The 24,410-nt window shown below is 43.0% G+C and overlaps 1 protein-coding gene across 1 annotated transcript in view; it reads left to right on the top strand.

The window, feature by feature from the left end:
• Nucleotides 1–24,410, top strand: part of tenm2a (teneurin transmembrane protein 2a) — a 333,595-nt gene that overhangs the window by 13,295 nt on the left and 295,890 nt on the right. The window contains exon 2 of the mRNA XM_079496709.1: nt 9,202–9,522. Coding sequence (XP_079352835.1) covers nt 9,202–9,522 — 321 coding nt within the window. The remainder of the gene's footprint in view (nt 1–9,201; nt 9,523–24,410) is intronic.

The raw sequence follows: 24,410 nt of genomic DNA, 5'->3' as shown, positions 1-24,410 counted from the left end.
TGTGAGTTCGCCAGTCCATTTTTCAAACCTACATATATGCAGCTTTTATTTCTTTAATTGCAATACGCTGTGAGCTTGTGGGCTATTATTGTGATGTGACTCAGACACACTATTCGACGATATTCATCGCATTTACAAAATGAAACAATAATTTACTTGATAATAGGACTGGGCACAAATATTATTTGAACAGTTCAGAATGCATTCAGTTCGCATTCCCGTCTCGAATGCAGGATTTGCCAGTTGTTCTGGTATGAGTTGCAGTGCATTGTTGATTATTGAGCTTGTAGTTCTGTCATTTTCTGCAAAGGTTGTTCCCACAATACGGATGCTGGTATGCAAGTGGCTAAAACGCACCAGGAAGAGTTCAAGTTTTTGCTTCTTTTTTTTTTAAGGTTTTCTGACTGCAATTGTACCCAACCAACCCTGGACATTTTGATTTAACATTAACATTCAGTAGATTTGCTGTGGCCTGGCGTTTTCTGAATAATTAGCCTCAAAGTGATCGCCTGTGGACGGTGATGTCATGATGATCATGACGGTGATCTAGTAACGATATACATCTTAACGGCGATACAATACGTATCACGATACATGGTTGGACGCTACGATACATGGACAATATTGGTTCATTATGGCGATACAATACGATTCAATGATTTGAAATCCATACAGTAACTATTTAGTAAATACATTAAATATGTGTGAAACTTGTGGATAGTGTAGGTTTTTAAGGGAAAGATTTATTATCATGGATATAATTAAGTAAACACAGTGATTCTCTGGCAAATAGACGGACATTGCATTTGAACATATATGGACAAACCCACGCCTTGACATGAACACAGAACACGATACGATACAAAGAGAAACTATATACGATACTTAAATGTCGATATACTTCGATTTTTTTTACTGTATCGTTACACCCCTATAATATAGGGGTGTAACGATACATATTATGATCTATCCATTTAAGAGAATGCATTTCAAACAATGAAAAGTATTAACACATTGATTGCCAGGTAGGCGCTATAGTAAACGTAAAGAGTAAAGTAAAATCTACTGAATGTTCAAAGTTCAGGTTTTTGGGGTGCAATTGAGGTCGGAAAACCTATACAAAAAAAGGAAAACATCTTTAACCACCTCCTCCACTTGCCTGAGTCCTTCAGTCTGTCTCGTTGGAAGACAGTTGAAAACCCTCCAGAGTGAGGGCCCAGTCGGCCGTGCTGGGCTGCAGCCATGTCTCTGTGAATGCCAGAACACAGCAGCTCCTAATGTCCCGTCGCCGTTTTAATCAAGACAGTATAAACATGTGAAAGGCTTGCGGACATCCCATGCAATTTGCCACCGACTGTGAAACCCACTTGCGTTGGCTTTTGCGGCACGGACAAAAATAGTTTGCTATGCTATCCACATTCCATTGGCATGTACGGGGCATATTCTAGCCCTCGATCCATGTTATTCATCATGAATACTGGGATATTCATGAGCAGGATACAAAGGATGCTTGGATCTATTCGCTGCCGTTCACCTCAGCTTTCGCTGTGTGTTCTGTCTGTGATATAATAGTCTGTATTCATGGGGTGGCTTTGCATTTCTGCTGTATTTCCATCATGCAATGGGAGGTGTTTCGGAGGGTCAAAGCCTCGTTTAGCCCTGGGAACCAATGCTTTCTGATCCATGTGGCCCATATAGGTCAGGAGACTACCGCCTGTTATCTTTAGTGTGAGGCTGCTTGATGCACAAGTACAGCCCCTGGACATGACTCTAGTATGTCGCAGCTAGGGAACTTAGCCCCAGTTCAACCCTTGATGCAGAGTGCTAAGCAGGGAGGCAATAGAGCTTTGCAGGCCCCTACCAGGGCCCAGGAAATGATTCCCCGTTCATTTTCCTCATAGACATTTCAAAAAGTATTTATTTAAAGACCTTTTGACCCTCGTACAAAGCCAACTCGAGTTATGACAAATCATGACAACAAACACAATTTTTCGGGCCGAAAAATAATTAGAAAGAAGAAGAAAACGGCAGGTTACAACACTTTTTTTGTTGTTTTTCTTCTTTGTAATTATTTGTTCGGTCGTGTTGCCCGTAGTAACCACACTAATATTGTATCTATATACACCAGGTCTCTGTGCGTGTGTACGTACGTCTGTTCGCCAGGCAGGTGCAGATGGAATGGCTGTCATGTGGCATGCATTTCGGGCGCCTCATTAAGACGTGAGAGGGCCCCCGTCGTTTGGACAGGACAGGAGCCAAAAAGATACGCCTGCATGGCGACGTTGGGGATGGGTTGACCACGACAGCCTTATTTTGACGGAACCGTTAGCCCGTTGCTGAAGTGCTAATGGCGCCGTTAATTATGTGCTTACAGTATGGTGTGCGTGCGTGCGTGCGTGCGTGCGTGCGTGCGTGTGTGCGTGGAGTTAGGATTTTTTTTACATCAACACCAGGGCCCGATGAGGTTAAGCGAGGGATAGCTGTCATCCTGTCATGACATGTCAGACACTGGCAGGGACTTTGTGAGGCGACAGAACACGACTACAGCCACTCACTGAGAAGCAAATTAGCAAGTATGACCAAGGGAGACAGGTGCAGATACAAATACTGGGATTGTGTAAATATTCCACTTTTATTGATTTTTCTTTTTTCCTTTTGTGTGAATCAGCCTGGAAAGTAATGTCTAAACTCCTAAATAGAACATCTCACTGCATAATTGGGCAGTGGTGGAAAAAGCACTCACATTTTGTACTTACGTTCATTGCAATGTAAAACTACTCTGTTACTGCAAGTACAAGTCCGTAATTCAAAATGTATTGGTAAAAGTATTGGTATCAAAATGTACTACCAAAAGTAAAAATCTCATTGTGCAGAATGTCCCATTTCAGGTTTTCAAGTGTATTTCAGTCAGATAATTGAACAGTTCAGAGATTGAACAATATTTATTGTAGAATGAGAACAAGTACATGTGCATATAATATTTTATGTTGGCGTTCGGCACTGCTACATTTGTCTCCCTGCTCGGCCCAATTATACAACCATCATTAACCATTAAAGGGCCACTTCACCCCTTTTGCAACCAGAGCTTATTGTTTTAATGATGTTTAGGACACAAATAAAACATTCCTGTGGTTTTTATGTGTGTAATATGTTTTATTTTTATTTTTATTTAGGTATTTTAGTCATGCCACCATGTTCATGACCAAAAACCTGTCATGAAAATGAGGTATCTTTATCAACATTAACCATAACAAAAGAAATATTCTTTCGTTTTGGGTCTGCAAGGCTGAATCTCATCAAATGGTGTTCCGTGGCTCAAATGCCGAATAAATGAGTGCCTTGGTATGAAAAAGGTTGAAATCCACTGCTTTAGACAATGTCCTGTCCAATCTTCTCATTCTTTCTACCCCCCCAAACAAGCACGTTGCTGTGTGCAATAGAAATAATGATGAATAGTACTATGAACATATAGTCATATTATTGTTTCCTCTTGAGTAGTTAACAGTATATGAATACTGAACTGTAATACAACATAATTTTGTTTGCAGGGAACATCAAGACATGAAAGGGGCTTTACAAACAAAGTTGATTATCATTATAGTCAAATGTTGCGACTGTATTCCCTTCACCGGGTGCTAATTCACAGCAGCGCGGTCACTATTAGCTCCCCGTCCGAACTTGACACGTTGCTGCCGCGTCTGAGGGCCAATCAGCTCCCCCATTGTCTCTCACACTGTGGCAGAGAATGGCATGTCAAAGGGGCGGCTTATTCTGGGCACAATGCAGGGGGCCATAGAAAATGTGTCTGTACTGGCAGGATTTGAAGGCCAGGAGTCGTGGCTGCCTTCCACCAAACCTCAAGGCATGATACAGAATCCTGCCAACGGTGTTGATTTTGACAGCAACATTTAGATTTGAGTTTCAGTCATAGTATCTTGAATAGTTTTAATTTGGGTTTTAGTCTGCACATTTTAGTCACCTGGAATGTTTTACTAGTGTTAGTGTAGTTGTAGTCGTTTCATAAGATTTTAGTCGACTAAAATGTATTTTGGCAAGCCGTCGTAATGGCTGATTTTACACTTGATGAAAATAGCCGATCGTTGCAATGCATTGTGAGCTTGTAGATCGGCTATTTTCAGTATGTAGCTAAGCAAGTGTAACATGTATTTTACTTGGATCTCTTGTCCACTAGTCCCTTCCTAACATTTTGGTCTAGTTTTTATTTGTTGCCGAAATTGTCAATATATTTAGTCTTAGTTTTCATCATCATAGCTTGGCTTTCATTTAGTTTCCCTTTAGTTTTCTACAGTGAAAAAAGGTAGTCGACGAAAACATTTTGTCATAGTTTTAGTTGTCAAAAACAACACTGGTGGTACCAACACGCTGGCCTGTTTGGAATTGCTTTCTAATATCCGTGGTGACCCAGTGGTAGCGATCGCTCTAATGACCACGGAGCACTGTTGATTTCGTCGGCTAAAACTATGACGAGAAATGTTTGTCGGCTACCTTTTTTCACTGACAAAAACGAAATAAAAAGGAAGCCACGATCACTACAACTATGACTAGTGACAATTTCAGTAAAAACTAGCCTATAATGTTAGGGAGGGACTAGTGGAGAAGATATATTTTATTGTTTGGTCTGAAAATAGCATGATCTACAAGCTCACAACGGTGTGTGTTTTTCATCGGCTATTTCCAGCATGAACCCAAGTGTAAAATCAGCCATTACGACGCCATCAAGGCCCGCTACAATGCATTTTGTGTCTACAAAATCAGCTGTAGATTTAGCCAACTAAAATCGTGAGATATTTAGTCGACTTAAAAGAGGCTATGTTTTAGTGTTAGGAGAAGACAAAATGCCTCTTCCGACCCCCCTCCCCACCACTCGTTGCTCGATTGTACTGTAACATAATACACCTTTTCTTTTTGCTAGTAATTTTTATCCCACAATTAATGGTAACCCCATTTTTTTCATCCAGTGTCAATTACCGAATGTAATCCTCATGGGCTCTAGACTCCCTCTGCCAACCTGGGAGAGCAACGGACTGACCTTATACTTCCTTCTATGCATGAGGAGTCCAAGTCGCTTCTTTTCAGCTAACAGGGGGGAGTTTCCCCGGTTGAATGTATATAGCGCGTGGAAGGAACACATTATTCCAACCTGTTCCTTTCCCCTCCATCAGGGGCCTCGGCTGGCCAGGGGGAGGCAGTATAGAGGTGTTTAAAGTGTTATGTTTGCAATTTTTTTGTTAGTTTTTCACTTAAACCTTTTTTACTTTTATCCGTATTCATCCAGTTTCAGCCTCATTCGTTATGTAACCATGCAAGCTTAATCAAGTGTTCCGTGTTGAATAGTCTTTGATCGGTGAGTAATTAGCAAGCCATCTGTATCAAATTCAAAATTGCATCTTGAATGTGAAATGAAAGATTATCAGCCTCCACTTGCTATGTTGCCCACACGTCTGTATGTTATTCAGGCAAATTGTCAGGATTGGAGTACAAACCAAAAGGAAGATGATTAGTTGCAATTTGCACCTACAGAGACATACAACCGATTCTCTACCGTAACCAGTGGTGGAAAGTAACTAAGTACGTTTACTTAAGCACTGTACTTTTTTTAGTACTTCTACTCCACTACATTTATTTTAAAACTTTAGTTACTAGTTACTTTGTAGATTTTGATTATCATTACAAAACATACATTAACCACTTCAGCCCTATACATTTCGGCCATTTGAAAATAGCAGCTCTACAAGCTCACAATGCGCCACAAAAGATATTTGTATACATTTGAAAACTTGAAATGAGGCATTCTGCATAAAGATTACTTTTACTTTTTGTAACAGGGTATTTCTATATTGCAGTATTGATACTTTTACTTAAGTAAAACATGCGAGTACCCGCCCCTGTCTGTCTCCGTCTCCTATGCCGTCTCTCTTTTCCCCCGCATACTAAATGTGTGCCTGAAGGTGAACAGATGTGTACGCTCACCTAATCTATATACTTCGACAGCACAGCACATACATTAGCATGTACTGTACATGTGCAAGTGACAGCAACAATACAGTAGAGAGACGGAGAGAGAGAGAGAGGCATTGATCCGATTTAGAATATTCAGAGCCTTTTATTCGCCCCCCACATCTGTCATAATGTGACACACCAAACATGCGATTGGTTTTCTATTTGGGGAATAAGTGAGATAGATTTTCACGTCTGCTTGAGGCCGTAGCTCCAATCCATCTTAGTTTGAGCACATCGTCACTGGCGGGCTGAAACCTCCTATCTCCATATTTCATCTTTGTTTTTGTTTTTTTGTTTTTTAAATAAATTAATGCCCTATTTTAACGTGTGGCGACATTTGCTGAGTTGTGAGGTTGAATGAAAAATATGAATGTGAACTTGTGATCAAATAATAACTACATTGGATCCAATGGAACACAGGCTTTTTGTATTTTTTTTTTTCATTTCCTGAAATGTCTAAATGTCTTTACTGCATGTTTTTTTTCTTTTTTCTTTTTTTTTACTTTTTTCGAAAACTTTTATCCCACGATTTTGCAACCATTTTTTTTTACCCAGTCTCATCTCACTATCTAATGTAATCCTGGGCTCTACACTCCCTCTGCCAACCTGGCGGAGAGTAACAGATGGACCTCATGCTTCCTTCTATGCATGAGGAGTCCAAGCCGCTTCTGTTCACCTGACAGGGGGGAGTTTCCCCGGTTGGACGTTTAGCGTGTGGAAGGAACACACGTTATTCCAACCAGTTCCTTTCCCCTCCATCAGGTGCCCCGGGCCGGCCAGGGGGAGGCAGTATTAGAGACGAGGATTTCGGGTGTGTCTAAAACGGTTTTCGACATGCAAGCTTTCCGGGCCGACAGCGAGTGACATGAACTGATGAGGAAGGCATGGGCTTGTATCTGCATGCTGATAGTGATAGGGAGGGAGTGATTGCAAGGTGCATGTGTAATCACTGCGTATAGGTTGTTAATTGCACATCTCTGTTGTTTGGTGGGACGTGACGGAGGCATGTGTGTTTGTCTGTTGTGCGTGCGTGCGCACACGCAGCCTTTAACCCATTTAGGCCTGACGTAGAAATAAAAAAAACGTTCGCTCTGAAAGAATATATATTCAAGGATTTGTGCCGCATTTTCACGATTTAAAAATAATAGCAGACCTACAAGCTCATAGCGCACCACTCGGTGGCACGCACGCACGCACGCACACACTCTCTCTTTCTCTTGCTGTGTCAACGTTCTCTCCTCCTCCTACTTTTCCCAAACTGTTAATGAAGAGAATCTCAGGCCCCATCGTCCGCCCAATGATCTCCTTAGACCCAACAGCTGATGGTGAGCGATTGAAACCACAATACTCTTTTAATTAGTATAGAGAATAAATTGGTTGAGCATGCCTTTTTCCTTAATTGCTTTTTCCTCAGCTTGGATTTAATTGGGCCGCAGCAGTGTTTATTGATCTCCTCTGATGTGCTTTAATTTGGATAATTTTATATATTTATTTTGGATGTGACGAGCCGCTTTGTCCTGTGTGTGTGTACTGTGCGTGTGCGCGCGCGTGTGTGTGCGCTTGCTGGGAGTTACTGTATGCCGTACTGTGTGTGTGTGCGTGCTGCAGTAGAGTGACTGGACCTCGGGGTCCAGGGTGATGTGACTGTTATACCTGGGCGGAGAGATGATCAGAACCTGTGAATGCGAACCGATAGATCCCCCCCTCCCTCCCTGAGCATAGCTCTTTGATCTCACATAAACGTCTCATGAATACAGAGAGGAGAGGAGAGGGGAGGAGGCCCCCGAGTCCTGATACAGAGAGGAGAGGAGAGGGGAGGAGGCCCCTGAGTCCTGATACAGAGAGGAGAGGAGAGGGGAGGAGGCCCCCGAGTCCTGATACAGCTCTTAATTCCTGGAGCAGTTGCTTTGTTTTTTGTTTGCTCGTCTGAGTCATCCTGCATCATCACATCCTTCCCTTCCACGCCAACCAACGTCCAATGCCCTGTCAATGCACACAATAACTATACTTCCTACTTCCGGGCGTCGCTTCACTACTTTCTTCGCAGGCATTACCGATAATGCTAATTAACCCACCGGCCAAATAGCAGGAGCGATAGTTCAGCTCTTGCCACCATAGACTCGTTCTTTTTTTTTTGGAACGAGAGTTGTAAGATTTGCGGGCATGATTATAATGTTATCAATTAATGCCCCTTTAAAAATCAGTTAAATAATTATTTGGCAGTGAGGGATTTCATGAAAAATCTGTTAAATCAGTCTTTTGCAGTGGATGAGTTAAGGCTCTGTTTTTGAGAGCCTTTTGGTCAGGAACGTGTATGTTTCTCTGTCACAACCTCTCGGCCGTTGTTTTTGTTGACTTCCGACGTTCTTTTGCTGGTTCAATCACTGTGTTCACCTCAGAGGAGATGCTCAGAACATTTCAGAGTATGGGGTCAGACCAATCGGGGCAGCCAATCATGAGTAGGTCGCGCCAAAAGTCGCTGAAGCCAACAGCATCTGGAATATATAGGCCAGGCTTCACCTGGTAAAAAAAATGGGAGTCACCCCTGACATAGCCTCGGAAACCCAGACGTTTTTATTTCCAGGGAGAAAAAAAAAAGTCTGGGACCGAGTCCACTTCAATTCGGCATAGAGTAGCGCAAACGTCGATCACTCTCTGCTGATTTCTGATCGTCTGCACCTTTGTTAAATTAACGCACACCCGTACACACACACACTCTTCTCTCTCTCTGTCGCTCTAATTAATTAGTCTCGTGTCGCGCAGCTGCGTCTAGATTCTCCCGTGGATCCTGCCGGGAGGTGCCTATGCCATAGAAAGCATAGGTGGACCCCAGGCTACCCCTGACGTAACAAAATGTCCATCCATACACGGATAAATGTGTCTGTGGTAAACACCCACTTACTGAATGTCACTCTCCAGGTTTTCTTCAGAATATGTACTGTACGGTACAATGGAACGAACCATTGTACCCTCTCAGAGTTACAGAACTGTTATGGTCCTAAGTAGGCCAACTATACTCTTTATGTGTTTCTGGTAATATTACTGTCCGCTCATTTAGTTTGTCCGTGGCAAAAATAAATAAAATTGACCAAAATGTCTACCATGGCGAAGACCCCTGATGTGAGTAGTTTTTCCACCGCTGAACGTGACCCGCGTATCTATGCCTCTCTCTCCCCACAGCGGGTAACTTCACCCTGGCCGAGCTGGGCGTGTGCGAGCCGTCGGCCCCCTACCCCCCCCACCCCGACCTGGGGAGGGGTCTCCTCCAGAGGGGCTACTCCCTGAGTGCAGGGTCGGACGCCGACTCGGATGACCCGGAGGGGCCCTGCATGTCTCCGGAGAGGGCCATCCAGCTGTGGGCCGGCCAAGGCCAAGGCCACGGCCAAGACGGAGGAGGAGTCAAGTCGCGGCGCAGCTCGGGGGTGTCCAGTCGCGAGAACTCTGCCCTCACCCTCACGGACTCGGACAACGAGAACAAGTCGGAGGACGAAGACGAGTCAGGTAAGGACGGAGGGCGTGTGGACGCTCCGCTATGCTTTACTGATGATGATGATGATGGCGCCTGTGAAACTATGAGAGTATAACTGACCGAGTGTGTGAATGACTGACTGACTGAATAACTGACTGACTGACTGACTGACTGACTGACTGACGTGTGTGTGTGTGTGTGTGTGTGTGTGTGTGTGTGTGTGTGTGTGTGTGTGTGTGTGTGTGTGTGTGTGTGTGTGTGTGTGTGTGTGTGTGTGTGTGTGTGTGTGTGTGTGTGTGTGTGTGTGTGCACAATTCTGTGCAATCTCTTCTACTGTAGCCGCCAAATATGGCGAAGACGTTGTTACTTGTACACCTGAAGGTTCACTTCTGTGGTCTCTAACATTACACCTAGCTACATGTTCTTACATTTATTTCATATTTACATGTCGATGTCAGCTCTGACACTTATTTCAGACATGCTCTAGTATGTGAAGAGTCTGCCTGTGCTATTAACTCATTTTGGGGGAAAAAAAGTTTTTCTCCTCTGGTGTAAAGCTGGTAGCTTGTAGACAGTTGCTCGGCTCTGTATTGTGTGTGTGTGTGTGTGTGTGTGTGTGTGTGTGTGTGTGTGTGTGTGTGTGTGTGTGTGTGTGTGTGTGTGTGTGTGTGTGTGTGTGTGTGTGTGTGTGTGTGTGTGTGTGTGTGTGTGTGTGTGTGTGTGTGTGTGTGTGTGTGTGTGTGTGTGCGCGCGCGCGCTAACAGTTTGACTGCGGAATGAATTAATCGCAATGCCACGTTCACTGAAGACTCTTCACTTTGAAGAACGACTGTGCCGACATCATCGTTCCTTTTCACGTAAATTCACTTTAAAATGGTATAATCGCTTGTCGTAGTGTTGAAAAATAATCCAAAGTGGCGATCACAACAACAGAACGGAGGAGGACACGCCTGCTACGCGCCACCACCACCATTGGAATGCATTTGTCCTCAATGGACTTTGCATGCCAGTGCCATGTATGACCTATCCCACTCTGTCCGATGGAAGTCTTAAAACTATGTCATGCGATTAAAATATTTAATCGCATGATTGCCCATAGTTAATCACGATAAATCGCAAATTAATCGCATATTTTTCATCTGTTCTAAATCTAACTTAAACAGAGTAGACACATGCTTGCTTTATCATCATCATCACCTTTATTTATACTTGGAAGTACAATAAATTGAGGGCAAGCCCTCATTTTCAATGTAGCCAAGGTTGCAATACAATACAAATCACAATACATCAATTTGACATTAGATAGTAAAATCTGGGTAAATTACAAAGTACCTTTATGCATAACAGCCAGTCAATCATAACAAAAATAACTCAATTGAAACAGGAGAAATCCTGGTTAAAAATGGTTTGGAGCATTATTATTATTATTATTATTATTATTATTATTATTATTATTATTATTGGAACAATGATTATACTGTCAAGAATCTTCAATTTAATGAATGCTGAAATCATAAACCATAAACCACACACACACACACACACACACACACACACACACACACACACACACACAGACACACACGCGCGTGCGCTCTCTCGCTCTCTTTCTCACAGTCACTCACTCACTCAAGTACACATTGGCAAAAATCCTCCACAATGTTAATCCATTTGTCAACTTCTGATGAAAGTTTGTAGCAGTAGAGTTATCCTGTCTCCTCGACAAACTAACCAGCTGCAGCGTGGCTACTAAGCGAGCAGGCGGCAGATTTTCTGTGTCAGTGTGTGGCGCTGTGTGCTGCAGTTGACCCGACAAGTGATAAACTAGACATAGTCAAGTCAACTCTCATCAACAATACATTTGTCCTGTTGATAACCACATGGCAGGGCTTTGAAGCTGAACTTGCAATTCTAAATAATATTGTCTTGAATATCCATTGTGTGGCTCATGGGGGTTTGTTGACGTCAGTCCAGTATTTGCTTCCTCAAAATCCGGAGATAAACTTGTGTTGTTTAAAGCAGTGCTCCATGCATGCAACCGGCGTGTACACACGCGCGCAAGCACACACACAACACACAGCACAGCAGCTTCCCCAAACTACGGAGTGCACAAATGTTCAAACTTAATCGCACGTTAAAAATATTAATGCCGTTAAAAGGGGTTTGCATTAACGCTCGATTTACACGTTAACTTTGATAGCCTTACGTAAAACGTATTCAAAACGTGAATTAAACAATGAAAACGTAACTTGTGTAACTCGTTATTGGGAGGGAAGCTGTTCTACAAGCAATGAACTCATGTAACTCGTGAATGGGGTGGAAAGTGTTAATCAGTGACTGGCTGTCTGAGTATGTGAAGGAGTAACTAAAGAGCGATGAATCGAGTAAGAACGGGGTTGCATAGAACGACAGTGTGACATTTGTAATGGTCGCGTCTGAGGAGAGTGCGCGAGAATGTCCTTCGACCGGCATAACTCTCATCGACATGCCTGCACTCTGTATACACTGTGTTCGTCATGACTCAAATGTTCATTTGTCATTATTATGAATTGCTTGGAGAGGTGGTTATTGACTGGTCCCCTGTGTTTGGTTTGAGGAACAGTGGCTGGTATCCTTGGAGATGCATTGTGATTCTCGTCGATAGCACTTAGCCAAAGCCTTCTGACTTGAACCTCAGTACAACACACTTATCCGCTCGGATGACTCTTCAGATGTGTCAGTGTGTAAAAAAATAAAAAATAAAATAAAAACTCTTAATGGTGTTATGGAATCTTTTGGAGAGCACTTACAGAGAACACAGTTAAACAACATAATGAGACAGACACAATTCAGACTTTCAAAGTATTAGAATTTAGTATTCGAATACGGAGACAGCATTAAAGCGTTGCAATGGAACACCATACTGACTCAACACAATTCAGTCAGACTTCAGCTTAAATACCTTCCTACTCCCTCAGGGAGAGTAGGTGGGTCTTAACACATGAGACAATGGGAAGACCCTTCCCTCAGTCCACAGGTCAAATGTCAGTAAAGATAATAATGGGATAGAAAAAAGCTTCTCATAGTTTAGTTTCCCATGAGTGATTTGATCTCCTTAAATGTATAACTTAGTGTATTCCAAATTTCCTCGACATTTCCCCCATTTATTCATTTAAGAACTCAAGAACCCATATCACACCCCACTGAACGTAGAAGTAGGCAAAACGACCTTGAATTTACAATCAGGTAAAACATTTCTACATGGCTCTCTATAAGTCTTTCAGAGCAACCGCCCTCGGGCCTACATTACACAGCGTCACAACAGTTTCACAACACCAAACAAGGCAAAGCCAAAGTAAACATACTGTACATCAAATGTCGTAGTCATCAGACTCAAGAAAAATAACAGCACCAGAAAGTGTCCGATCCGAACTGTCCACTTGCACACTTGACAGTTACTGCAGGTGTTACGTGGTTAAAACTGCACAGAGCAATCCAAACCGGACGTCTCTTTAGCTCCTTCACAGAGCTCAAGCACAAAGCACTACCGCGCATCTCATCCACAAGCTCCGGACATGTTGCGAGCTTGCAGATTGGCCATTTGACAGAACAGCTGCACACGTCACAGCTTTCCAAAGACCAGAAATTGTCACCGCACAGGTGACGCATCTCATCCAGAACCAGGCTTCCGAAGCACGATTGCAGAATTCAGAGTCCAGAGTGCTAACAGCACTTAGCAGGTGGACACATTGCAGATAGCAGACTAGCCACACATCATCATCATCATATATCTGAAAAATAAAGAAAACCAGTGCGAGTAACCCCAAAAATTCACAAACAAAATATATGTCATTAACCAAACCTAAACGGAGCCGGGCATAAGCATACAGGGCATTACTTCCTTTCAAATCATGGGTTCCGTACTGCGGGCATGCCTGCATAGCCCTCAGCCTGCAGGAGCAGTCACAGCAAAACCCCTTTCTTATATATGTAAAAATATATATACAATACACATGTATAGTACTTATATTATTATAAACATAAGATATAACATATTAAGTACACCTTATATATTCATTATTATGTCTGAAAACGAATGTAAACCAACATTTTGTTTACTTTTTGTTCTATTTCTTTTTCCTTTTCTGTTTTTAGTAATATTTCTACGGTAACTTGATATAACTTTTTTTTCATGCTACTGTGATATTTTATCATAGACTATTATTATTTTATTTATGTAAAAAGGTGGGCAAAATAAGCTTTATGCTTCAGCCCATACCTTTTCAGCTAAAATAGTCACTATGTTGACTAAACAATGTAAATTGCTTAACAACCATTTTGTTTGTTTTTAAATGACCGAAATAAAGATTCAAACAAACAAAAGATTCAAACAATCTTGGCAATTTTATTTCGGGTAGGTTGCACCTGCACCCCGCCAGTTGGGCCTGGAACTTAACATGCATTAATAATGGAATGGCGGCAGATTGTTTTTGTGATGCAACTAGGAGGTACTGTACATCTGGAGATATGCTAATATAATGCCGAAGGCATGGGGAGAGAGTATGTTTTGCACTCCGTCCGTCCATCTGTCCGTCCGTTACCAGCTAATCTCCGGCACCGTTAACCCTGTCGATGCCAAACTTTGCACACACACTCCCTGGATGCCTCTGGAACCTCTGCCCCAAATTTTCCAGAACGGCCTGTTATAGCACCATCAGGAGGCCGACTTTGTAAAACACATTTTTTATATTACTCGTTACTCGTTTATATAAATCGTTACACAGTATCTCTATAGTCATGTGATCAAGACGGATCTGTCCGATTTTTCCTTCCTAATTGGCTAACATTGACTTTTGCAGGATTGGCCCGTTTTGAACAAAAAGCCTCAAATCATGAACGCAGCGTGCAATTTACGTGAAATCTTTCCTACTGTGCTGAGGAATATATCCCACCCTTTTTACATTGGCCTGTTATAGCGCCACCAACAGGTGGATTTTTACAAAACACATTTTTGGAACAAAATGCCTCAAATCATCCAATCGCCATCAAAGGCGTAAGAAAAAATGGCACCCTTTTCACATTGGCCTATTATAGCGCCACCAGGAGGCCACAACCTGACCTGGCCTGGTGGAGACCTGGTCCCTCTATTTTGGGCGTACCATTATAGGTGATCTACAAGCTCACAATGCCTCACGATTCGATTAAGTATTTCCTAGATTGGCTATACCGGTAGTTTGGTTGTTTTAGTAGACTGACTATTTTGGCACGTTCTAAGCTTGTACGTTTTGGCTACTGTATTAGTCGTATACGGCAAAATATATGGCTTAGTCAGTGTAATGCTATATATTTCATCTCCGGTCTGTAATACCTGCAAATCTCTCCCCACAAGCGTGACTCTGCTGTCCGCTAACAGGAAGCTTTCCTTCGTGTATAGCAACTCAATTTATTGCAATCTTCCCCGTTCGTTTTCCTTGTTAATCCTCATGCTGTCGTAAACACGCGGCGCGAAGAAACAAAAGTGTCAATGGAGGTTAATGAAAAGTGGATGGAAGGGAGAAAAAAGCAACAGCCTTAATTAATTGAATTCTCGTCAGCCTGCCGGGGCGGCGTATATATCGGCCCCGCGGATCAGGCTCCTCCGTCGGGGGGGGGGGGGGGCTGTGGTGCATTGTGTGCCTCGTCCGTCCACGTCTTCGCCGCAGACAACTCGAACGTTGCACGATCAAACTTCTACTCGACACCTCTTACAACACGCCGGGGAAACGCTTTTCACCGAGATGTGCCTCGATCTCACTTCGCCGCCTGGATATAATTGCTTTGTGGTTAATTACCGGTCTAATCTCCCGGCCGCAGATATCAGCCGCAAAGTGTGTGTGTGTGTGTGTGTGTGTGTGTGTGTGTGTGTGTGTGTGTGTGTGTGTGTGTGTGTGTGTGTGTGTGTGTGTGTGTGTGTGTGTGTGTGTGTGTGTGTGTGTGTGTGTGTGTGTGTGTGTGTGTGGCCTGTTATAGCGCCACCAACAGGTGGATTTTTGCCAAACACATTTTTGGAACAAAATGCCTCAAATCATCCAATCGCCATCAAAGGCGTAAGAAGAAATGGCACCCTTTTCACATTGGCCTATTATAGCGCCACAAGGAGGCCACAACCTGACCTGGCCTGGTGGATACCTGACATGCGTGCGTGCGTGCGTGCGTGCGTGCGTGCGTGCGTGCGTGCGTGCGTGCCTTGGCTGGGAAAGCGGCGAGCGGGAATTTTGTCACGTCATCCTAACTGCATGACAATGAGCCCCATGCATATCATGTTTTGTAGACAATAGATGCATTTTCAGGCCAAAGGCACTCCGTCCGTGTGTGTGTGTCCGTCCGCGTGTGTGTGTGTCCGTCCGTTACCAGCTAATCTCCGGCACCATTAACCCGATTGATGCCAAACTTTGCACACACACTCCCTAGATGCCAACAAATTACCTCTGCCCGAAACTTTCCAGAACGGCCTGTTATAGCGCCACCAGGAGGCTGACTTTTGTAAAACACAATTGTTTTTATATTACTTGGATTTTTTTGCCCAAGAATCCCGCAAATCGTTACACAGTATCTCTATAGTCATGTGCTCAAGATGGATCTGTCTGGTATTTCATATTCCATATACAAATTGACTAATGCATTGGCTTTCAAAGTTTGTAGGATTGGCCCGTTTTTAACAAAAAGCCTCAAATCATGAATGCAGGATGCAATTTATGTGGGTGCAATTTTACATTCGCCACCAGGAGGCCACAACCTGACCTGGCCTGGTGGAGACCTGTGCCCCGAGGGGCACAGGTCTCAAGTATCAAGTGAATATGGACAGGAAGGAGAGAGAGACGGGGAGAGACACACGGGATTCGAACACTGTCAGGCCAGAGCCTATGCGCCTGGATCGCTAGGCCGGCGGGCACCCCATGATACACTACGTCACTGTGAGATCCCGTTCTTGAGTCACAGAAACTCAATTTACAACATAAAAGATACAAAGATTCAAGTTCCATCAGGAAACTCGGTTGCAGTTGTTGGCGGCCGACCATTGGACCGCCTCGGGTCCACTATACGCAGAACTTTGGCCCCTTCCCTACTCTGAGAGTGTACAAAATGGATCCAAGGGTCCATTTGGATTTGGTTCCATTTGTCCACTCTCAGAGTCATGGGGGTCATTGAATTTTTTTTTAAAAGTTTGAAAACCACTGTACAGTAAATGGAACAGAGCCTTAATAGCCTTGGTATCATTGGTACCTGTGAAGGAAGTAGGGAAGCGGCGCTCGGAAGTAGGAAGAGTTATAGGGCGCATTCACAAACACTCCCCTCAGACCGCTCTAGTCACACTGGAAGTTGCTGCTCATTCCTGCTAACTTTGAACCCGTGCACGACCATCCGAACATAAGGCGTGCGCCCTAACCGGCCCTATACATCCAACATAATAATAAACACTTGCATTCTGCAGTTCAGGTCATGGTTATAGGGTTAGAGACAACAACAACAACAAAAAAAACAGGAAAAGTTGAAATATGGATCCAGGTATGAGGTTTCTGCCCGACACAGCAAAAGGTATACACGTTTGCCACTTTGTGCGTTTGTAAGATGTGTGAAACAGCAACGGGGGAGGGGCACGTGTCAAAACCTGCAGGAAGAGCTGATCTGAGGGTCTAATAACCAATTTAGTCCTGAGGACGATTCTACAAATGCCTTCTAAATCCTAACAGTTTTCTGAAAAACCCTTTATGTTTCTATGTCAGTGGTGCTCAACCTTGGACCCCCAAAATTATCTGTATTTGGCTGCAGACCCCCATCTGAAAATATGTAGTTCCAGGGACCCCCAGAAGCAAAGAATGAGTTAAAAACGTTGGCTCTGAAAGAATATATATTCAAAGATTTGCGCCACATTTTCATGATTTTTCAAATCTACAATAGCTTGTAGCGCGGCACTCTGTTAAGAACACCAAAAGGGGTTCCTGTCCGGAATGGGATAATAGAGTGTGACGGAGGCAGACAACATGCAGGAAAACAACATCATCTAAACATGTTAACAAGTGGAAAAGACGGCGCGCTAAAATCACGGCGCTCCCTCTGCACCCTCTAACGAGCTTCTGAAGTCTCACCTCGACACCTTCACCCATGCTCCCGTGCCCCACCTCCCCCCATGCTGTCTTCTCTGTCTTTTAAGGGGGGTGGTGGTATCTGTTCCCCTTGTTAAGCTCTTTTCACTGCAGCCTTTCTGGCAGACATCACTCTAAGGTTCCTAGCCTATCTATAGGTAGCCTTGTGTGAGGCCAGGTATATAAATGTGCGTGCGTGCGTGAGTGCGTGCGTGCGTGCGTGCGTGCGTGCGTGCGTGCGTGCGTGCGTGCGTGCGTGCGTTGAGGAATGTGCTCAGTTACGACAAGCTTTCCCGCATCCGAACCGGTTGAGAAATGACAGAGTTACCGTGTTGCAGCGTTCCGTGCTTGGACACGTACGCAGACATAGGGACACACAAAGCTACGTAATGGAGCGGAGGCACCACTCAAAAATTGAAGGCCCATTCAGAGAGAAAAGAAAAGTTGCAAACCTTAAGACAGTGAACTTTACAGTACGGCCTACGCACAGTGCACACGCATGTTCGGTGAGACAAGCCCAGACGTGCCTTAAGGGATTTTAACACAACACACGTCTGTGAAAATAGCAGATGTGTTTTCGCTGTGAATACAGGTGTGTGCCTTGAGAGCTTTCGACTTGCCTATCGTTGTGCCTCGGGCATAACAAAGTTGGAAAACCACTGTGCTGAAGCCTTTGTTCTCTGAGTAAAGGAGACCGAACGCCTCCACCTCGAGGACGCTCAAAGGCATGTTCCCACATCAAACCTAACAACCGGTAGCATGCCAACGCAGGTGCTTTCTAGAGCACTAATCAAGGTGTGCTCAGAGAATATCTATGTCACCTCCAATGCATACTGAACTGAATGTGGATCGCATGCTAGGCTGCGAGTAGGCGAGTAGCTGCCTACTCGCCAAGGAGAAACAGGGTGTTCTCATGTCAATGGAGCCCCTTTGAAACAGAACTATGCTTCGACCTTACTGCAGTGTGTGACCGAAATGAGTTATATAGTTCACCCTAGGTCGGTGTGTGACCGAGAGAGTCTGGGATTAACACAGAAGGTGCGCAAGAGTTTAATTAAGCTATAATTAATTTAAAAGCTAGTTCACAGCTTTCTCGGGCTTGGCGGAGAAGGAAAAAAAAGTAGGTTCTCGTTTTCCTCGTTCCTGGCGGCAAGACGGTTAAGAAAGCGATATAAGCAACTCTGTCTAATCACTTTCATAAACTTCAAGTGCTTATCTATCATTCATCCCAAAGTCTAAACTGAAATTGGCATACATGAAAGTAATCCATAAATATCAAGTCAGCTTTAGCTTCACAGACTAATTACCAGCTGATCTTGAAGACTGCATTACATGAGGCCGTTCATTATCCCATTTAGATCTGAGGATGATTCTAAAACAATCTTCTAAATCAAGACAGTTTTCTGATAAACCTGTTTCTATATCAGTGGTTCTCAAACTAGTTCATGTCAAGGACCCCCAAAAATATGTAATCGGCCGCCGACCCCCATCTGGAAATATGTTGTGTTTGTGAGGTGACAGTACTTTAGACTCATTCCTGCCAATGCATAAGTTTTAATGAGGACACAGAGACACCAACATTTCGGAGATAATAATGCCTTCTTCAGGGTTCACCCTGAAGAAGGCAGTATTATATGTAAGAAATGACCCCGAGACGTTCCAAGGCCAATGAGTCGATGTGTTTCCTCCAACTGCGCCCTGGTCTGCCCTGGGGTCTTCTCCCAGTGGGACGTGCCTCAAGGACCTCCCTAGGGAGACGCCCGAGAGGCATCCTAACCAGATGCCCGAACCACCTAAGCTGGAGCGAAGAAGCAGTGACTCTACTCCGAGTCCCTCTCGTGTGACTGAACTTCTCAGCGTATCTCTAATGGAGATGCCAGCCACCCATCGAAGAAAACTCATTTCGGCCGCTTGTATTCGCGACCTTATAATTTCGGTCATGACCCACACTTCATGACCATAGGTGAGACTAGGAACAAAGATTGCCTCCTGCATGAAAAAGCTTGTTTTTGTTTCCTTTCTCTCTCTTACCTTGGAGGTCCAGGTATTCAAATAGGCCTACAATTAATTCTGGGACATGGGCGGCTGGCAAGACATTAGTGTACTAGACAAAACATCTTGCTACACTTGATTACTGTTCTGTTGTAAGACAAAAGGGAGAGCAGCTGTGCGGTCTAGTCCTGCTAATACCTGAACCCAATGTTGATTTTGACAGCAAATTTAGATTTTAGTTTTAGTCATAGTCTCTTGAATAGTTTTCATTTAGTTTCAGTCACATTTTAGTTACCTGGAATATTTTAGTGTTAGTCTAGTATTAGTCGACTAAGTATCATACAATTTTAGTTGACTAAATCTACAGTTGATTTAGTCGACTAAAATGTATTTTGGTGGGCCTTGATGCCGTCGTAATGGCTGAAAATAGCCGATCTACAAGCTCACAACGTGTCGCTGCGCGATGCGTGATGCGTTATAAGTAATACAATGACTTGTCTTTTACTTATACTGGATCTCGTGTCCACTAGTCTCTTCCTAACATTTTAGTCTAGTTTGTATTGTCAATATATTTAGTCTTACTTTTAGCTTCCTTTTCATTTAGTTTCCATTTAGTTTTAGTCGACGAAATCAACACTGCATGAACCGAACTCTGTCAGCAAAGTTTGATGTATAGTTTGAGTCATAGGGCCCAATTATACAGGTGTTTTTTTCAGGTGGTATTGCTTAATTTGCTCAAACCGTGACCTCGTTATGCACCCTTCATATTATGCAAGTCGTGCTGAACGCACACACATATATGGCATACCACTTTCCTGCATATTTTTGCATTGGGGGAGTGTCCATATGTTAATTATATTCGCTTTGTGCTATCTGCTATTATGCCCCTTGACCTAAAAAGAGTAAGCGCATACCGATTACACCTGGGTCTGACCACCTCTTAAATGCAAAAAGCAATGTTTGAATTGATACAAGAGTGATCCGTGCGCTGCTCAGCAGTGTTGCCATGTCTGTTTATTATAAGCGACTTTGGGCTTCTTTTTCTGTAAAGTTGCTTGTAAATATTGGTAGTTGTGGTTGCTTTTCTTGTTTCTAAAGTGCTTATTTGGGCTTTTCTCCTAATGTTGTTTAAACCAGTGATGCTAACACAGTGACATTGCCATGTCAAGGACCCCCAGATGAATGCATTTGCCCAACTAAGGACCCTAGATCTAAAAATATTTTTGGACCATGGACCCCCATGACAGATATATATATATATATATATATATATATATATATATATATATATATAATCATTATAACAATGTGCAAGAAAATATTTAAAAATAAGGAAGAACTTTATATTTGTGGAAATTTTTATGTGGTGTCATTGAATACTTGATATGGCACACTCACTATCTAGAAAATAAAAAACATGGCACTTCATTTAAAAAAGGTTGCAGACCCCTGGTATATTATTTTTTATAGACCTATTTAATTATTTCTCTGAGCGCTCGGCTGCTGCCGCAGCACAGCTTTCTGTCGTAAAAACTTGAGATTTGAAACGGCCATAGTTCTCATTTCTCAACCTTTAAAAAAAATTAAAACTCCTCCATAATCCTTGGGAAATTTGATTTCATTCGCTGTATCATCCCCGATTCTATTGTTATTCAGTCAAACGCTATCAAGTGAAATCGTAGATTCAGACGGGTCAGACGATTTTTGGCAACATTACCATCATTACGCATGGATTGACAGCCTATTATGCTTGCAGTTCCATTCCGATCTGAAATGTAGGTGGCATTTCAAAGGCTTAGTTATTCATTTATGAATCAAATGAACTAGAATAAAGATTTTCATGGCTGTTTTCCCATGCTTAGAACAGAAACAAATGAAGTGATGTGTGTGTGTAATTGGCTCTCCCTCCCTCGCTATCGTTGCTATGCTGTCATCACTTTACAACACTGCAAGTTAACACAAATGTGACAAAGTCGTGTCATGACTGGTGCCTGCGTGCAGACAAAAAATGGCGCAACATGAGTATATTGTCATTATTTGTTCATGATTGTGTGTGGGGAAAAAATGAAAAAAGAGAGACTTAGGGATTTGGCTGTGCACCCCTGGCCTCTACCCCTATATTCTAAAGTGGCTATACCACTCACACGCTATTAATCAATGCTTAATTTGCGCATATCGTACCGGGGATCAGCTGACTGTTAAAGGGAATGGCACCCGCCAAGCTGATTGGGTTGATGGAGGTGACGCCCTAAACACACCCATGACTAATTCAGGGCCGTTTTGCGCACGCCACGGTGTATCCACCATGTCGGAGAGCGCATTTTACCATGGTCATAATATCAGAATGACATTGGCCACGCCTCCATCTCTTAAATTCTGTCATAAAACATGGCAGAAACTTGACCTTGTAAATGGGACCAATAGTCTTTTGAATTCGGTTTTGGTCATATCATTTTAGTCATCTGAAATGTTATAGTTTTGCTCTAGTTTTAGTTGACTAAATAGCATAAGATTTCAGTCGACTAAATCTACAGTTGATTTTCCGACATCCCAACGTCTATTTTCAGAGCGCAACACCCGAGTGCGACGGCAAAGCATAAAATGACTTGTCTTTTAGTTCTACTGGATCTCTTGTCCACTAGTCCTTCCCTGACATTTCATTTTAGTCTAGTTTTTAATCTGTTGACGAAATTGTCAGCATAATAGTCTTAGTTGCAGTCATCATAGCTTAGTTTTCATTGTCTCCACCAGGCCGAAGGCATGGGGAGAGAGTATGTTTTGCACTCCGTCCGTGTGTGTGTGTGTGTCCGTCCGTCCGTCCGTCCTTCCGTCCGTCCGTTACCAGCTAATCTCCGGCACCGTTAACCCGGTCGATGCCAAACTTTGCACACACACTCCCTGGATGCCAACGATGAACCTCTGCCCCGCATTTTCCAGAACGGCCTGTTATAGCGCCACCATGAGGCAGCTTTTCACATTGTTTACCTAAAACTGCACCGATCTGCGTGAAACGTTGCATGCACACTCCCTAGAGGCCAAGGACAAACCTTTGACCTGCATTTTCCACATCTGCCTTTTATAGTGCCACCAGGAGGCCGAATTTTGTAAAACACATTTTTGGATATTACTCCTCCAGATTCTGTCCAAAAATCTCACAAATCGTTACACAGTATCTCTATGGTCATGTGCTCAAGTCGGATCTGTCCGATATTTCATATTCCATCCTAATTGGCTATAATTGGCTTTCACAGTTTGCAAGATTGCCCCGTTTTGAAATCATGCATGCTGCGTTCAAATCATGAACGCAGCATGCAATTTACGTCAAATCTTTCACACATTTTCTTACTAGGCTGAGGAATATATCCCACCCTTTTCACATTGGCCTGTTATAGCGCCACCAACAGGTTGATTTTAGCAAAACACATTTTTGGAACAAAATGCCTCAAATCATCCAATTGCCATCAAAGGCAAACATATTACTTATTTATATTACTCCTAAACATTTTGCCAAACATTTCACACAGTCCTATCCTCCTGGTGGAGACCTGTGCCCAGAAGGGCACTTTTTCTAGTTTACTTTATTTTGTACTTTTTGTTTAGTTTCCATCAGTGAGAAAAGTTCTCACAAGTTGATGAACATTGTCATAGTTTTAGTTAGAGTGGCCCGATGGTTAACCGCAAGGTTGCCAGTTCGAACCCGGGCTCCCCCAGAGTTAGTGTCGAAATGTCCTTGAGCAAGCTCTGAACCCCTAATTGCTCCTGATGTGCTGGTTGGTGCCTTGCATGGTTTCCACCGCCATTGGTGTATGAATGTGTGTGTGAATGGGTGAATGTAATGCACAATCTATGTAAAGCGCCTTGGATAAAGGCGCTATATAAATGCACCATTTATTATTGACCACACTGGCATATGCAGGGAGTGAGGATTCTTTGCTTTTCCCAAATGGAACTGTTTAATTAGTAGACTATTTGCACCAGAGAATATGTGTCTGTGACTGGACGCGCGAGCACACACACACACACACACACACACACACACACACACACACACACACACACACACACACACACACACACACACACACACACACACACACACACTCCTGCTTCCCCAGAGTCATGTTTTAACTGTCAGTTCCTCTCTCGAAATGTCATCATCTTCAAATCAAGGGCATAAATTATGGCTGAATAATTTACAAAGAAAGAATCCTGATTAATCCACCAAAGATGTATTTACTTTCTTTCTGAATGCAACTTTTCCCTCCATCCCTTCCATCCGACTATAGTTTTATAAGACTTGATTAGAGAAGAGTCGGGGGAAAGGGGCACCGTAAGCAGCGACCCAAACAGAACCTATAGATGTCAATAACAAATTAAAGAGTGTGATGTTTTGGATGGGACACGATCTGCGGGGGACAGGACTGGTGTCTCAACACAATTAACACCATGCAGCTTCTTTTACCTATAAAATCGCTGCACCTCCGAGATAGCAGTATCACATTTGTGTTTCTCTGAGATAGCTGAAAGAATTAAATCCTTAAAGAAATTTCTAATTTTGTTGAGATAGGATTTTTTGATTTTCATGAGCTGTACGCCATAATCATCAAGATTAAAACAAAACAAGCTTTTTAAATACTTCACTTTATGTACAATGAATTGAGAATATATTAAAGTTTCACTTTTTGAATTATATCACGAAGGAAAATGAACTTTTACATAATATTCTAATTCATTGAGATCTGTATACTATGATGTATCCTGTCCTCCATTGAGATGGACCTGTATACTATGATGTCTCCAGTCCTCCATTGAGATGGACCTGTATA

This window comes from Electrona antarctica (genome assembly GCF_951216825.1).
Source record: "Electrona antarctica genome assembly, chromosome: 1".
In the NCBI taxonomy this organism is placed as follows: Eukaryota; Metazoa; Chordata; class Actinopteri; order Myctophiformes; family Myctophidae; genus Electrona; species Electrona antarctica.
Note: the sequence above shows the minus strand (reverse complement) of the source record. Positions and strands in the feature narration are given on the sequence as shown.